Source organism: Lupinus angustifolius, chromosome LG09 (assembly GCF_001865875.1).
Source record: "Lupinus angustifolius cultivar Tanjil chromosome LG09, LupAngTanjil_v1.0, whole genome shotgun sequence".
In the NCBI taxonomy this organism is placed as follows: Eukaryota; Viridiplantae; Streptophyta; class Magnoliopsida; order Fabales; family Fabaceae; genus Lupinus; species Lupinus angustifolius.
In genome coordinates, this window is record NC_032017.1 from 19313197 (window position 1) to 19330749 (window position 17553).

At 28.2% G+C, this 17553-nt stretch overlaps 1 protein-coding gene across 1 annotated transcript; it reads left to right on the forward strand.

Moving 5' to 3' along the window:
- Positions 4845 to 7492, forward strand: LOC109356697 (gibberellin 2-beta-dioxygenase 8). Its single transcript, XM_019600178.1, has 4 exons — positions 4845 to 5130; positions 5226 to 5428; positions 6806 to 7130; positions 7218 to 7492. Exons 1-4 carry the CDS (start codon positions 4882 to 4884, stop codon positions 7446 to 7448), a joined length of 1008 nt encoding a protein of 335 aa, XP_019455723.1. The 5' UTR covers positions 4845 to 4881; the 3' UTR covers positions 7449 to 7492.

The following is a 17553-nucleotide window of genomic DNA, read 5'->3' on the forward strand; positions in this document are numbered from 1 at the left end:
TTTTATTTATTTTTTCTATATTAATAGCATCAACATCTTGGATGACAAGTATAATAATTACTTATTATGTTTTTATTTATTTGGATGTGAACATCTCTAAGAATGAGTAACATGGTGTGCTTACCTCAGATATCAAAACAATAAAAAAACTATGGAAACAAACAAGGGTTAATTATACAAGCACAAACAAAACTTAACATAATAATACTTGGTAATTGAATAAACAAGATTCTCACTAGATCAACAATTTTAGTCGAGTGTTCAACACCTCTACTTGTATAAGTTGGCTATCAAGTTCTTTGAGTGTGAGATGGACCTTAATCATGGTGAAGTTTACAAATCTAAACCTTGTTATAACAAAAAAATCTTACATATATTATAATGTGCACTCACATGGTAAGATAGAGTTTATTAAAAGAGTTATTTACATTATATCATTTATCACTATTAATATATATATGTTATTCATCATTGATATTATACTCATAATTCATTCCATTACTTCTTTAAATTAAAAGAGTTATGTGTATATTTTACTCTAAAATATCACTACCCAAACCCATTTGTAACTTCTTGTTTTTTTTCTTATAAGATTTTCAAATCTTGAACCAAAACAAAGTTTTAAATCTATAATGGATAAAAAAAAATGCCTTGAGATTATTGTTAATTGTGGACTTCAACTAATTTGAGTTGAGAAGACTTATGTCAGAAGGAAAATTTCTCCTATTATCTACATTTTTTTCCATTGCTAGATTTTAATGAGACATTTGTTAGCAACCAAACTCATTACTACTCAGTCTAATATGTAATGATACAACCAATTTAAGTTCTGATTTACTAGTATTTCCCTTTTCACTTCTTTTTTAACAACATATACAACAAATATACATGAATATTCAATGTCATCTCACCTTACCATTTCATTTTCCCTAAGAGACATATTTCATAAAAAAGTTATATTTATTTTATTATATTGGCCCATTAGTCTATACCACCTAATTAATATGCTACTAAAGTTCTAAAAATGTTTATAGTACGATGTTTCTTTTCTTCAAACGTTTTCAATGCTTGCTTTTTCTTGTCTTGTTTGCTTTGTAGTGTTCTTTGTGTTTGTATTTGCCTTTGTATGTGTAGACTATTATTGTTGTTCGTATATGGCTCATGGTTTCACGGGTGGGTTGTTGGGTTCAATTGTTTTGCCATAGAGGTATCACCTTATTTCAGATTGAGACTCTTCCTCACCAAGCAATAAGCATTAATGGCTTGTATATAATATGAAACTACGAAAGTTCATACTCTTTCTCACATGTATCTTCGCACTGAAGGTAATCATGTATGAGTGAGTCGGGAACATCTACAGATAGATAGGACTAACTCTCCCAGCGGACATTTTTTCATCCATAAGACTCGAACTCGATATTTTGCTTAAGGGGAATCAAACATGTACCACTTGAACCAACATATGTTGGTCGGTGAGATCCATAAAATTGACGTGTCATTCAATAATATGTATTCATAGCGGTGTCTCTTGCCATTTAAAATGTATATGAAGCAGATAAAAAATGTAAGAGATGAAAATAAATATTTTTATTATTATATAATTTAATGGTTTTTTTGCCAAAGTTAATGTGATTATTCATCTCTTTAACAACTTTAATTATTTATTTTCTAATGTGGTTGGTAAACGTTGTGCATGTTTTCGCCCACCTTATTCATTTGAGTCTTTAACCTACATGAGTTTGAATCTTTGGAATGGGGGAACAACATGAGGGGTACTTTTTTGATGTGTAATTATCATCTCAACAAAATGATACACCCAAAAATCGATCACCTCATAATTTATTTGGGATCTCGTGAGACCTTGCACTATTAAAATTAGTTTCCTGTTAAAAAAGTAATTCAGCAAGTTTTAATTAATTGGTCTATATCCTTATTTTATTTATTTTATCCTTGCTCCTACATTTTAATGTTTTTTTTACTATATGTATGTTTTTCAGAATATTGATTGATGTTCTGAGTCACATATTTTTTTATCTCAACCTTGTATATAAATATTGATGGATGTTCTGAGTCTTCATCCATATTTTAAGAAAATACCAAAACAAGAAAATTCTACTTGAGCTGTCATGCTTATATTTCAAAATAATAAAAATCTAAACAAGCCACGTGTCTCTCAATTAGTCAATTTTGTCTTTTTAATTTTTGAAAAATTAAAAGGAAACTCATTTCTATATCAATTACATTAAGTAAATAAAATAAATTTTCCCTTAAATTTAGCAAATGTGTCCAAACACAAATAGAAACCTAATAATCGTTTTCACTTTTTATAATTGCCAAGTTAGAATATTTTAAACAAAAGTCTACACTTTATATATAAGTAAGAGATCCTATTCTTCTATTCCATTTTTAAAAAAAAATATTTCATTAAAACCTTAAAATTCTTCGGCCTACACAAGTTCTCACTAATATTTTAAATTAATAATGAAAATCCAAACAAGTTATGTGCTTTTTATTTTATTTTGTCTTATTGATTGTTGAAAATTTAAAAAGAAAATCACATTCGGACACCAATTACATTACGACAATGAAATAAATGATCCCTTATATAAGGGATGTTTTCAATCACAATAAAAACCTACCATTTTCATAACTTTTTTCTCTACTGCCAACTTTATAAAAGTATTTCCATTTTCAAATAAAAATATATTATTTTAAACAAAAAATTAAAATGCAGTCTACGTTTATTTATTTACTAATTACAAAATAAATACTGAAATTTTAAGTAGGTACATTAGCACGATCAATTAAGTAATTTTTATGCTTTTACAATAGAACTGTTATTAAAATTGTTTGTTTTTTAAAATTCATCTTTAGTGATATAGCTCTATTTGCATAACTTAATTTTAAATCACTTTCTTACACATTTAAGAGTTTTTTCAATTAATTTAAGATTTAGTGTTCCATTAAGAAAACAAAAAAAAAATCTATTATTTGTAGGCAAAATTTTCAACAATGTATTTGATGTGTACACAATGAAAAATATATATGTTAAATAAATTTTTAGTTAGAATTAGTTTTTATTAGTTTGTTTTTTCCATTTATAAATAGTTTACTGTAAATTATTATTCACTGATTTTTCATTCATTCATTTCTCATTTTTATCCATGACTATTAACACATTTCAACAAGAGAAAAAGATGTATGCATTAACAGTATATGAGTTTTATATACTCTCATTGTATTATTATTATAAATTTTTTATTATTGTTGACTTTTCAGAAAAGGTAATCCAAAAAAGCGTGAATGATGAAATGCATGTGTATAAATATTTACATTGTTAGTGTATACGTTTTACCATCATTCAACAATATAGCAAACTGAAATTTTAAGAAGGTGGATTAACACGAACTCATAACCAGTTATTAAGTAATTTTTTATGCATTAATTGTATTTTCAATACCAATGTATTTAAAATTGATATATCGCTATTTGCCTACCATAATTTTACATCTTTTCTTTCACATTTAGTACATACCATATTTGTTTTGTTTTTCAATTAATTTAGAGTTATATTTTCGATTTAAAAAACAAAAAAGAGTTCAATTGTTTGGTCACGAAATTTTAAATTTTTAACAATGTATTTGATATTGTGTACACTTATTTCATTTTATTTTTTTTCCTGTACTTGTACATATATCATCTATAAATGACAATTTTATAGTGCTCGACACTTGGAATATAGTTCTGCTACCTCTTTCAATATACACGAAATTCAAACTTGAACTTTTAGTTAAGAAAAAGTAGGAATGATAACATAGCGGATTGGATCGAGTTTATGCTTATCCAACCCCGAACCTAAAATTCAAAATCTGAATCCGAACCTGAACTTAGCAAAGTTAAAATTAACAATATTATCCTCAAACTCGACAGGGAATCCAAAAAATAATAAAATATATATGGGTTGAATTCGGACGAACACCCTAAGAGTTTAGTTTTCATTGTCATTCCTACCAAAAAAACATATCTCAATTGACTAATGATACATTAATTTTTTTATACATCCACCTCCCAAATTTATCCATGTAATGTGTTTTTCATAAAATATGTTCTTACTTTAATAATTTCAAGGGACACATAAGATATGAGTTAGGATTATCTTCATTAATAAAGAGACAAAAATGCTTCATAAAATAAAAGAAAATGCAACTTTTAATAATATATTTATCCCTTTGATTACCATAAAATTACAGTTTTGTTATTAAAAATAAAAGAAAAAATATATATTTGTTTTTCTGTTAATTGAGATGATATTTGTTAACCCATGGTATATATCTAAAAGTGTCACCAGCCACAACTTGTAACCCACTTGCCACCAAACACATAGCAAAAACATATTTTGCGGATAAAGATTTGTTGTCCCTAAACATATTCTAAACTAATTACAATATGACGTATTAATTAAAAAAAATTAAACAATTGAGATTTTATGTATTTTTGATTGATTATGATTGATTTGGATAGGGTTAGTGACATGTTTGGAGAAAGCAATTCTCCATCCATATTTTGCTACTTCAAACAATTTTACATGTACAATTTGGTCCATACAAATTTTAAATGTCTAAAATAATCCTAAAAATACTAAGTATAAATTAAATCAATTATTTCTAACATTTTATATGAAGTATTTTGATTCATATTTATAATGTTTAAACATCATTTTAATTTTTTATTATTCCATGATCAAGGTAAAATATTTTTTTTTTATAAAAACCAAAAGTGAACATTTAGTCAAATATAAATAAATGATATTTGCTCACCAAACATATATTATACCATAAATATAAATAAACGATCTTTACTCTGATATATCTATAGTGAAAGATGAATGACTTGAATACCCTCCCTCCAGTTCTCCGCCACCTTTGCCATGAGCAACCTCCGACCATAGCCGTTGATGATGGCGGCAACCTGACCCAGAATCTGGATCCCATACCAGTCGTAGATCTTCAAAGCTTGAACCATGACAAGAACAACCTTGATGAGGCTTGCAAGGATTGGGGTCTATTTCGTTTGGTTAACCATGGGATTCCACCAACCTTATTGAACCAACTTCATGATCAAGCCAAACAGGTTTGTAACCAATGTTTACTGTAATTCATGTAATTAACTTCTTGTACCTATGTAGTTTTGGATTTAATGAAGTTACTTGTTGATAAAAAAAACAGGTTTTCTCTCTGTCCTTTGAGTCTAAGCGTGAGTCTTTTGATGGTAGCTCAGTGAATCACTTTTGGGGTACCCCTGCCCTAACTTCTTCTGGGACTGGTGTAACTAGTGACCATCAAAAAACCAATTTGTTTGAAGCTTTTCATGTCCCTTTGGCTCAACTCTCTCAGTTTCAGCCTCAACTTCCTCTTATCGAGTCTTTCAGGTAACTATTTGATTTCAACACCAATTACATTGGATATATTTTCAGCTTTCATTCGGGTTATATTGGGGTCATTCCAATCTTCTTTTATTAATATTCTTTTGAAAAATTAGATGTAAGTATAACGGAAAAATAAGAATACATATATGTTTTATATATTACCGATGGTGGTGACTGTGCTGTTTGCTAGCCCAAATTCATATTTTTATAATGTCAATTCAAAATTTATATATTTATTTTGAAGAATTAAAATATATTTTTTGTACTAAGTATATTTTATATTGTATTTTTATTAGAGATATTTTATACTATAACGTTTTATTTTATTATAATGGTAGATAGGTGATTAATAGGTCGGTGGTGGTTATATACTTATATATAATTATATATGTTTTTTTGTAGAAATTAAAAAGTTGAAGGGTAAAGTAGGGAAATGAAATTATGTCATAATAGTTATTTTATATTTTTCATTTATATATAGTATAGATTATTGCGTTATCTATTTTTTTGTTTTTTTATATTATATCTACATATGAAATTAGTCCTGTTTTGCACATAATTGGGTCTTGATCTATTCAAGATTTAATTTACTCAAATGAGCCCATCAAAAACATAGTTTCAGTTTGGACAAAGCTAGTATCTCATCCGTGAAAAACACGTTCTATCTTTTAAAAACATCATTAAAAGTGTTTACATGTCGACAGTAATAAAATTATTAAATATATTTTTACTTTACTATTTTTGGTGATTTTTTTAGTATGACATAATTATATTTGATTAAATTAAGTTTTATTGTATTGGACAAATGTTTATTTAATGAAGATACCGTATTTTTTATTTTTAATATGATAGATTAAAAATGTTAAAACAAAAATATCTTGGATGAATTTCTTGGGATATGTATAAAGATAAAGATAAAGATAACATTTAATATGATGACTAGTACTTTAAACAGAAAAGTTCAAACAACTGTTGGTTTTAGATGAATTTCTTGGGATATGTATAAAGATAAAAAGAATACTAAATAATAAAAAAAAATAACTTTTTTTTTTTTGCATTTGTTTTAGAGAAGTAGTAGAATTGTAGATGTACATATAAAATTATCATTAAACAAAATATTTTTAGAATTTTAGTTGTCTTTTACTTTGGGATGAATTTATTGTACATTAGTAAAATGAGTTTAAATCTATGCATGTGAGTGTAAACTTTTTAGACCATCGGTACACCATTTAGCATTGATCTATATTACTTTTATTTGAGAGTAAATACTTAACATATAAACTTTTGAGTGATTTGTTGTGTCAATGTGTACATATTAAATCCTAAAATATGTAATATCACTACTACTAATATATAAGGGTTGCATGTTTTGTTGAAAAGAGTTCTGCTAGTGGAATATGGAAACCATTTGTCCAGAATTGCTACAACATTATTTGAAGCTATGGTGAAGAAACTTGAGTTGAACCTGGAACCATCAAAGTCCTACTTAGCAAAGGACACAGGGTATGTTCGTGTTTACCGCTATCCACATTGCTCTAATCCTGATATTGGTTTGGGCATGGAAGTGCATACAGATAGCTCAGTTTTGACTATATTGAACCAACAAGATATAGTGAGTGGACTTGAGGTTCTCAGAGATAATCAATGGCTTACTATAAATCCAATTTCAAACACATTGATTGTCAACATTGGTGACTTGATGCAGGTACATCTTTAATTTTATTGTTTTTATGTTTCAAAGTTTTATATTAAAGTGTATATTTGGTCCTTATATTGGGTCAAATTGGTGCAGGCATTGAGTGATGATAGATACAAAAGCGTGGTGCATAGGGTAAAGGTAAACAGGGAGAAAGAGAGGATCTCAATGGGATACTTTGTGTTCTCTGGTGATGGTGTTGAACTTAAGAGCTCCAAGTACAAACCCTTCACTTATGACCACTTTAGAGATCAAGTTCAACAAGACGTCAAGGCCTTTGGCACCAAAATTGGCCTTGCAAGGTTTAAGCGTGCTGAGGATAATTGAACTTTATTATCATAAATAAATAAATACAAGAGATATATGAAATCGAAACAATTGGGTTATGCATTTATGCTCTGAATGATGATAGTTGAATGATTCAATAATTATGAAATTAGAATATCTTAACTATAGTATTTCGCAATTATTTCAGTTACTTTTATTGTTTGATGATATATGTGGTACTCAAAGTATTACAAACTTATAAGCAATTGGTCCTCAAATAAGTTAGCTATTTGGTTAAATTAGTTTATCGAGTAGTTATGAAGTGTGACTAACTTAAAGTTCATAGTTTGAAAAAACAAATTAGCATTATTCATTTGTTTAAATTGGTGCAAACATCCAATGAGTTGAGCCCAACTCCAATATATGGAAACCCGTAACTTATTGATATAAAGGCCATGACTAGTGGGGTTAAGTGGACAAATTTTACAAGTAGTACCTTCACGATCGAGGAAATCATCATACTAAATCTTCTTACTAATTCTTATATTCATAAATCTTCTTACTAAATCATCATACTAGTAAAATAATTATTAATAAATAAAATATTTAATATGTTGATATATCATCTTGGGTGGAAATAGTGAGTGCATCCTTTTTCCCCAAAAATTAATTGGAAGGAAACTATTTTTAAGGGTTGAGATATGATGCAGTCACAATTTTACTGTGTTTAAAGTCTTTTTTTTTCTTTTCCCTTATGGTGTAGTTTTAATAAAAAATTCTTATTATGAATATCTCCATCAATCTCATAAAGTAGAAACCTTTGGTAGAAGGAATCTGCCAATTGTGTGTGTATCTCTCTGTACTTTCCTTGTGGGCAGTTTATTTGGTTTCCCGTTGCTAACTTTTCTATATTTTATTGCCAGCTTTAATTTATTTCTTCATGATTGCACCTTCTTTTCAAGGAGTTAAGAATCTCTCCATTAAGGGAGAGACAGACAAATACATCAAAAAACAAAAAAAAACACAATCTCCAATAATATATTTTTTCTTCAAATTATAATGAAATGACACCATATTATTAAAAACAAAGAAAAATATATATACTTACCTTTTTATTAATAAAGAGGATGATTGTTGGTTTTCATTTTCAAGTTGGCTCGAATTAATTTATTCAAATATCACCCATATCATCAAACATCTCCTTCAAGAGTTATATCCAATGTATGAAGCTCTAAAATAAGCAGCTATCCGACATATATATAAATAAGGTAACTTAATTACTTGCATAATAACTTTGATTTACTATAGAATGACGTTTACTACTTTAACATGTTTGTGTTTAGAAAAAACATTAAATTAGAGGGACTACGAAAATGATATGTGGAGTGTTTAGGGCTCCGGAAAACCTTAATTTTTTTTTTTGCACAAGTTGGGAGATGCTTTCCAAAACCGGCCATCAATTTTCTCAGCTTCCCCTCTAACACAAGACTTACAAAATAATGAAATATAGCTCTTAAGGTGTATAAATGCTTGCAGCGGTTAAGAAAAAAATTTGACTCGGTAATCACATTTTAATAACTAAGATTCCATATATGCTAATAAATCACAACGCATATGATAAACATTAAAAGATTGAATACGTTAGTGTTTAACGTTAAAACGTACATAAAAACAAACTCACTCAACAGGCACGGAAAAATTATATGGATAGTGTAATTTGATTATACTATCATATGTTTCAAAATATCTATAGGAGTATGGTAGATTTTATAGAACTTATGGATGAGGTCTACGACTTTGGGGAATTCGTGGACCAGGAATACGATTTCACTGCAATCTTGTGCATCAGGGGCACAAAATTCTTACATATTCTCTCCCCCTCTACTGAAATCATGGATCACATGCACGACATCCATAGTCGTGTACCAAAAACACGAATTTGGATGAGACATGGTGAATTTGAAATTTTCCTTTTACACGGATATTGTAAGGTTATTTATTGTTTTAGGGGTTAGTTTTATTGAGTATAATATGAGTTTTTAAAATAAGTTAATATTTATGATTTGAGAATAATGTATCTCCTTATACAAGGAGATAATTTATCTCCTCTAGCCATTAAAAACATGACATGTGTGTTATTTTGTTTATTTTTTAAAATATTTTTATAGAAAAAGATGAAACATGACACATGTCATGATTTCACTGGCAGAAGGAGATAATTTATCTCCTTATACAAGGAGATACTTCATTCCCTTATGATTTTTATGTATAAAAATAAAAATAATAGGTTTAAATTAAAATAGTAAGATTAAATTGAATTTGATAATTTTACTAAAGTGTTAGTTTTAGGGATTTTAGTTAAAGTTTTTTATTTTATTTAAGATTTATTATTTTAGTTGTTTAAAAATAAAATGCATTAATTAAAATAATAAGATAAAATTATGGAAATGGAATTTATAATTGTAGTACGAATTGGAAAACGATTACATTTAAAAACAACAAAACAGTGATACAAATTCCTAATGATGTTTATAAGATGATGTTCCACACCTGAGTGTCTTCCTCCTTCGAGGTGGTTGAACTCTTAGTTGTTATTGTTGTTGTGGTTGACATTGTTTTGCGTGTCCACTTTCACCTCTAACCAATTGTGGCTCCTCCTCATCTTCGTCGTCATCATCTTCGGGTTGTGAAGGCATAGCCAGCTGGTAATATTGTTGAGAGTTGAATGCCGACAATGGAGTATTTGAAGTTGTACCAAACATTGATAACATTCCTTGAAATTGTGAAGAAAATGTGAAATGAGAGAAAGAGTAGTCACACATTGTTTCAAAACCATCAAACCCGAAGGGTTGTTGTTGTTGAGTAGGAGTTTGAGTGTGTGTCTGTTGATAAGTATTCGTCTAAGTTTGACTCTCATAAGGCTGCAAGAACTTAGGTGAAACAACCATATCAAACTGTTGTGTAGGAGGAGCTTGATAAGTAGTTGAGGAGAAGGTAGTTGGAAGACATATCAAACCATGAAGAATTAAAGTATTATGTTCTTCATGGTTAGATGTTGAATATCCTACCATTGTACCCGATGCATAATATTGAGCAGCATTCAACCAACGAGGTAATTTCTTGTACAATCTCTCTCTCAATCATCACCACATAGCTCAATATCATCCTCATCACTAAAATCACTAACAATATCTCTAATAATGACCGTCTACGTATAAACATAGAGTAACATTAAATAAAACTAATACAAGTAAATGAAATTAAAAACATCAAATATTTTTACTTACCTTGTATAATGATACTTCTTCAATTAGGAATTACTCTTCTTAGAAGATAATAAACTACGCTTCAAATTTTTCTTGTTTTTTCTTCCTTTGGTGTGATTTGAGCTGAGGGTAGAGAGTGTACATATGTTGTTCGGATCTCATGAATTATATACACAACTTAGATCTCGTGTTGTACGTCCACAACATTGGCATGAAAGTCGTGATCCTCGTCCACGACTTCTATCAACTCGGGCATAATGTAAGAATCTCGTACCTCTGAGGCACGAGATTTAAATGATGTCGTATTCTTGGTCCATGACTTTGGGGTCGTGGACCTCATCCACGAGTTTCATAAAATCTACACTACTTCTATAATTATTTTGAAACATATATTAAACATGTAATAGTATATTTTGACTATACTATCCACGTTAATTTTCCCAACATGCACATATCATTAATTTAATCCTCAGATTTTATATGTTGCACAAGTGATAAACTCAACTTTCAAATAGTATTACACTCTAACAATAGTTAATTGATGTGACAAGTTACTTAATGATATCATATCAGTTGATAATGAATCAAAGCTGATTCTTGCAATCTGACTCCTTGGTAGTTAAGTTACCGTAATTTAGTCCTTGGTAGTGAGCTCCAATAGCTTTGTTTGAAGTGACCAGCACCAATAATATACTACAAGTTATTTGGCACAACCATATACATCCAAACTAAGGTACGTAATAGATAACATATGCACTAAACAAGAGCATAAGAGGAGGCAAAAATCATTATTATTGTTTCTGCCTCCGTACAAGGTACACAAGGCAACTAACATATAGAGACCAATATTTTGAAAGTTGTATTTAAGAAATAGGCCATTGTATATGGCAACCTCCACGTGAAGAATTTTAAGCTTTGACAATGTTTTGCATGCATGGCTGTCTCTACAAAACTTGAGTTCTTAGTCAAAAGTTTTATTGGGACATAGTCCAAATAACTCATTAATTTAGTGTGCGTACACTAAAGTGTGGAGGCCCTGGAGATTGTGATGATAACATTAGAACTGGTAAAGAAGAAAGACAGGGACAATGGAGATATAGAGGAATATGATATACAAAGAAGGGTGGCCCAGTTGAGAAGATAGATGTGTGCAACATTACCCCACAAGCGGAAAGACTAATTACAGGAATTGAACTCTTAATTTTTTTTTAGCATGACATGATTAGTTATTGTTAGGGCTGAAAATGAACCGAACCGGGTTGAACCAGAGTTAAGTTTGGTTCTGCTCAATAAAGATTTGTTCAAATCGAAGTTCGACTCGAGTTCAATACGAGTTATTTTTTAACTCGAGTTCGACTCAGTTAAAGTTTACAAATTGTTCAATTCAACTCGAATTAGTTTATTTTAACAACTAAAGTAATTAAATCATTTAAAAATAATTAACAATATGTACCAAAAAACATATAAATTATTTAACAATTCAAAATTAATTAATAATCCAGCAAAAATAAGAAAGATAAAATAAATTTAATTAAAAGTAATTCATATGGTTCTTACATATTAAAACAATATATCGATTCAATCAGAAAACTAGTGAATATTCTCATACTGATATGACATGATAATTATACTCGACATATAATTAAATCAGATAAATTCAGTCAATATCGAAAAATATCAGTTAAATCATATTACAGCATAGCCAGTATGATAAGGGGTACTGTTTTAATAGCAGTAATATGAATGCTCTTTTTCTAAAATGATTTCTATAATTGCACATTGTTTTAGTTTTAATTTTTAAGAGTGATTTCTTACCATTAATATTATTTTATTTATTGCAAATTTGCAACTACTTTCTATCTATCTCAAATCCATTCAAACATTAGACTCATTCTACAGTCATCGCCTTAATTAACTGATAGATATTCTTCCACTTACCCTCATTACCTTGAAAGTTCAAATCCATATGGCAAGTGAAATGGGTTACTTCTTCTGCAATGTCAATTTCACTTACGTTAGTTGCTCATGCTTTTATTGGACAAACTTCACACATTTTCTTATGACTTACATTATTATGTTCATGGTTTTATTTGACTTACATTATTATATTATAATTGTTTAATAATTCATTTTTCAAATGGTAATGAAGTCAACCCATTTATTTTGTATTGAAACATTGTTGATCCTAGGCAATGTTTTATTAATTTTGACTTTGAAAAACTTTTTGACGAGAACAAATACTTATTGGAGTTAGTCACGGGGAGTACATCTGGTGTCCCACAAGTTGTGCCACTACATGTGCCACTAGTCTCTCATTGGTTGAAAAAATATATTTAAGTTAAAAATAAATAAATAATTATTTTCTAGACCAATCACAGCTGATGGCACATGCAGTGACACAATTTATGGGACAGCAGATCGTTCTATAAGCTATATATGCATTTGGAAAATAATCAAGCATTCTTATATTAAGAAAGCTATTTCAAATAGTTTTTTTTTAAAATAAAAGTAGTTTTTAATAACTTGATTACCATTTTGCCCTTTGATGTTTAAAAAATTATATTAGATACACTCATTTAAAATTATATTAAAATATATATTAGAATGAAATATTTAATAACTGATTATTTTAAATTATCTATTTTAAATTAAGGAAAAATATTGTAAATATATATTTATATATATATTAAAATAACACAAACAAATAAAATATTGCATATCCAATTATAACTAAAATATGAAAATAAATAACTATTTTAAATTATTTATGTATTTTTTACTCCACTTAATAAATAACTAAATAAATAATAGAAGTGTTTTCTAGTCATTTTTTCAAAATTTAATTACTTACAAAGCTAATTTTATCGAATTCTAGTATAATAAGTTATTTACACACCTACAAACTTTCAACTATTGTTAGAACTACATGCTCATAACTATAAATTCAATTATGATTTGAGGAATATTCATTGTTATGATAATTTTCTTTCAAAATCTCACTGTCTAATGAAATTTTTGTTGTAGTTGAAAGTACTATCAAATTACTATATGCCACATTAAATTATAGATGCCTTAGTACATGAGAGGAGAAGACAATGTCTCCGGAAGAAGGACATTACTTTATACTCTCCTCTTTCACATGTCATACAAAATGTTATAGTATTAGTAAACGCAATATGATTTTATTATATATTGTCTAGTGTATCATTGTATCATATAATATAAACTAATCATAACTAAGAGGATGTGATTATACCTAATAAAGCTTTGATGTAAAAACTTTTTTTAAAACTTTCCCATTAGGACCTTAAACACATTTCTAATCATTTTGCCTCTCTCACCATTCCTTCATACGATAATTTCTCTTCTAATTCCATGAAAGGTCAAAGCTTGCAAGTATTTTGGTATATAGTCAAAATTTTATATTAATTAGATTTTTGTCCAAATCTGCTTTGTAAAAAGGAACTCGATTATAAAACTATAACAAGTTCTATTTAAGTAAAGATTGGAAATTATTTATAATTGTAAAATATCATTGTTTATGCATAATTTGATGATGATATTGCAAAATAGATTTGGGAATTAGGGTTCATATGCTACATATATATTGAATTTGGGATTAGGTTTGATAACTGTTTATGGATTAGAGTTCATACATTCAATGGTACTTTTGTAAAGAGACATTAATTGATATTATACATATATTTTATACAATATGACACCAAATATTCATGGTATTAAAATATTATTAAACTTTATATTATCACATTTTCCCCCTATTAAATGGGTCAAATCGTACATTCATACATGTATCTCAAGTTCTCAACATAGATCAATTGGACCAAGTCAAGCTTCTATCTCAACATCTTAATCATCATGGTCCATGTGGAAAAACACCACCTTAAATTCCTTTCACAATTTCTATATACTCCCCAGTTTATTTTCATGACACAAATTGATCTTCACTCATAGTTTGAAGAGGTAGTCATCATGCAAATTTCATCATAGAACTTAGTTATTTAGTCAAACTAATTGCATAAAGGTAGACTTTCAATTATATTTTATTCTATCTTTATTCATTTAATAAATTTACCTTTTTCATTTCAAAACATCTTTGCTAATGAAAAAGGTTAACTAAAATTCAGAGTAAAAAAGAATCCCTAAATCTACAAGCCAAAAAATTCTTCATGATAAGTTATAAGTTCTTGTGAAATATCAGAAGCAACCTTGGTCAAAGTGTGACAATACTTCGCATTCAATAGAACCCGGTGCCTCATTTATTTGGGTCAGTGTCATTATTTTAGGATAAATGTTGACACTAAATGCACACAAAAAATGCCTTGTAGGTGATAAAAATGCGAAGTGTGTGTATATCTAGTCAAAGGAGTTAATAAAAAATATCATGATAAAACGGTCAAATAACAATAGAAACGGAAAACATGACAGATTCCATTAAAGTGAGAAATTAATGCTAGAATATCATGAATGAATAAGATTAGCTGGATCTGTTTTGTTCACATTTTTTTCTTCACATTATTACTAATATTCTTATTAGGATATATTTACTATTTATATTTAATCATCATTAATTCATACAAGAAAAATGATAAATGATATATTAATTATGTATAAATATTACATTCTATTCGAATGATTGCATGACAATGTATAATATGAAATGTTATTTGTGTTCACTACAAATCTGCCCATTTAAGTCACTAGTTTTCATCTAGATTGTACTAAATGAGATAACTTCTCTCTTTTTTCCACTTATTTTTTTTTCTTTTTGGGTCTTTTTTTTGCCTTCATCATGCATAAAAAATATTTTGAAAATAAAAATAAAATATAATCAAATGCCTTAAAAGAAATTTAGCAAATGAAAAATACTATAGGAAAAAGGTATAAAAATTTCAAGAAAAAATACATCATCCTAAAAACTATCCTACCCATAGAAAGGTGATAAGAGTCATTTTTTGTCCATACGATGTGGACATGTGTCATAAGTATCACTTTCTTGTAATTATGAAGACGATCAAAGTGGTGTTACTGGCGAAATGCATTGTAGTGGGTTGAGTGGTGGTAATAATGACAGTTTTCAAAGTAACGATAATTGTTTATTGGGTGGCGATGGTCAAAGTGGTGGTGGTGGTTGACGATGACAATGGTTGCTAGAGGTGGTGATAGTGGTGGTACTAACAATAATAGTGGTGACGTTGGTTGAGTTAATGATAGTTGTGGTTAGGGTGGTGACATGGTTGTTTTGGCCGCCACAATGGTAGTAGAGTGATCTTTTTAAAATAAAAACTATAATTCATTTATTTATTTTGGTTGAAAACTAAGGTAAAAGTGATTTTAAACATAATTAAGACTTATTTTAGTTACTTTTTATAACGACAATTTAGTTTAAAAATTAAATAGAAAAATAAAACTACAAATTCACAACTAACTTAAGGAAATGGATCCTCTCAAGTACTGGAGAAATCAGTACTGGATAGGATGATGATATGTTGCCAATTTTTTTTAACGACTATGATTACATGTTATTTTCTATTAAAAATAAATAAAAACTCTTTAAAAATTCTCAATCACATATTCCAGTATTGGTTTCTCCCGTACTGGAGAGGAGTTGAACTCCTAGATTAAAGGGCCTTAGTTTGCACATTTGAATAAACTTTAAAAACAAATTAGGTACTCATTTGATTAAATTCAAGTAAAGGTTAGGTTAGCTAAACAAGTTAAATATATTCATCTCAGCTCGAGTTAATAAAATTTGGTTATTATAAACTATTTTTTCAACTTAGGCTCACTTCAATTTCAATTGTTGAATCTTTAAGGAATCAAAGTAAATCAATAATATTATAAAATTGAATTAATATAAGATGCACGAGTTCAAATAAATCTTATGAGATAAAAAAATTATTAATTAACAAAACAACACGTTAATAACAATTTAATAATGTGAAAATAAATGCAAAAAACTAAAGATATAAATAGATAATAAAATAGGAAATCAACTAGTATTAAAAATGGATATAGCATCCCATACTCAGATATAATTTTGTTTTGTGGAGCCGAAGAGGATACCAACTTTTTTTTGTTTTCTACATGTATATGGGGCTCAAACATTTTTTTCATCCATAAAATTTGAATTCGAAACTTTGCTTAAGATGGATCAAACATCTATCATTTGAACTAACACCTGTTGGTAATTTATTAAATTTATTATTATTATTTTTCGTGTACCTCAACTAAATTCATACGGATCTGTATTTATTGAGAACGTAAGAATTTTTTTATTAAATCATACATGTATAATCATTCACTCCAATATTTTAATGTAGTTTCTTTCTCCAATAACAACGTTATATATATTACTTGTTAGAGTGAAACATGGAAATTAGAGTAGCCAACTGCATGTATAATAATTAATAGTCTTAAATATTATTTTTGTTTCTATAAATTAAATGTGTTGAGATTTGTCGTTGTAAACATAATTTGTTACAAAAAAGTTATTGTGCTTTCTTTAAACACGTATATTTTAAAAATATTTTAAGGGTTAAATAACCATAAAATTTATGTTGGTGTTATATTAACAATAAACATTTAATCGTAATTAATATAACATTCTCAATCACATATTCCAGTATTGGTTTCTCCCGTACTGGAGAGGAGTTGAACTCCTAGATTAAAGGGCCTTAGTTTGCACATTTGAATAAACTTTAAAAACAAATTAGGTACTCATTTGATTAAATTCAAGTAAAGGTTAGGTTAGCTAAACAAGTTAAATATATTCATCTCAGCTCGAGTTAATAAAATTTGGTTATTATAAACTATTTTTTCAACTTAGGCTCACTTCAATTTCAATTGTTGAATCTTTAAGGAATCAAAGTAAATCAATA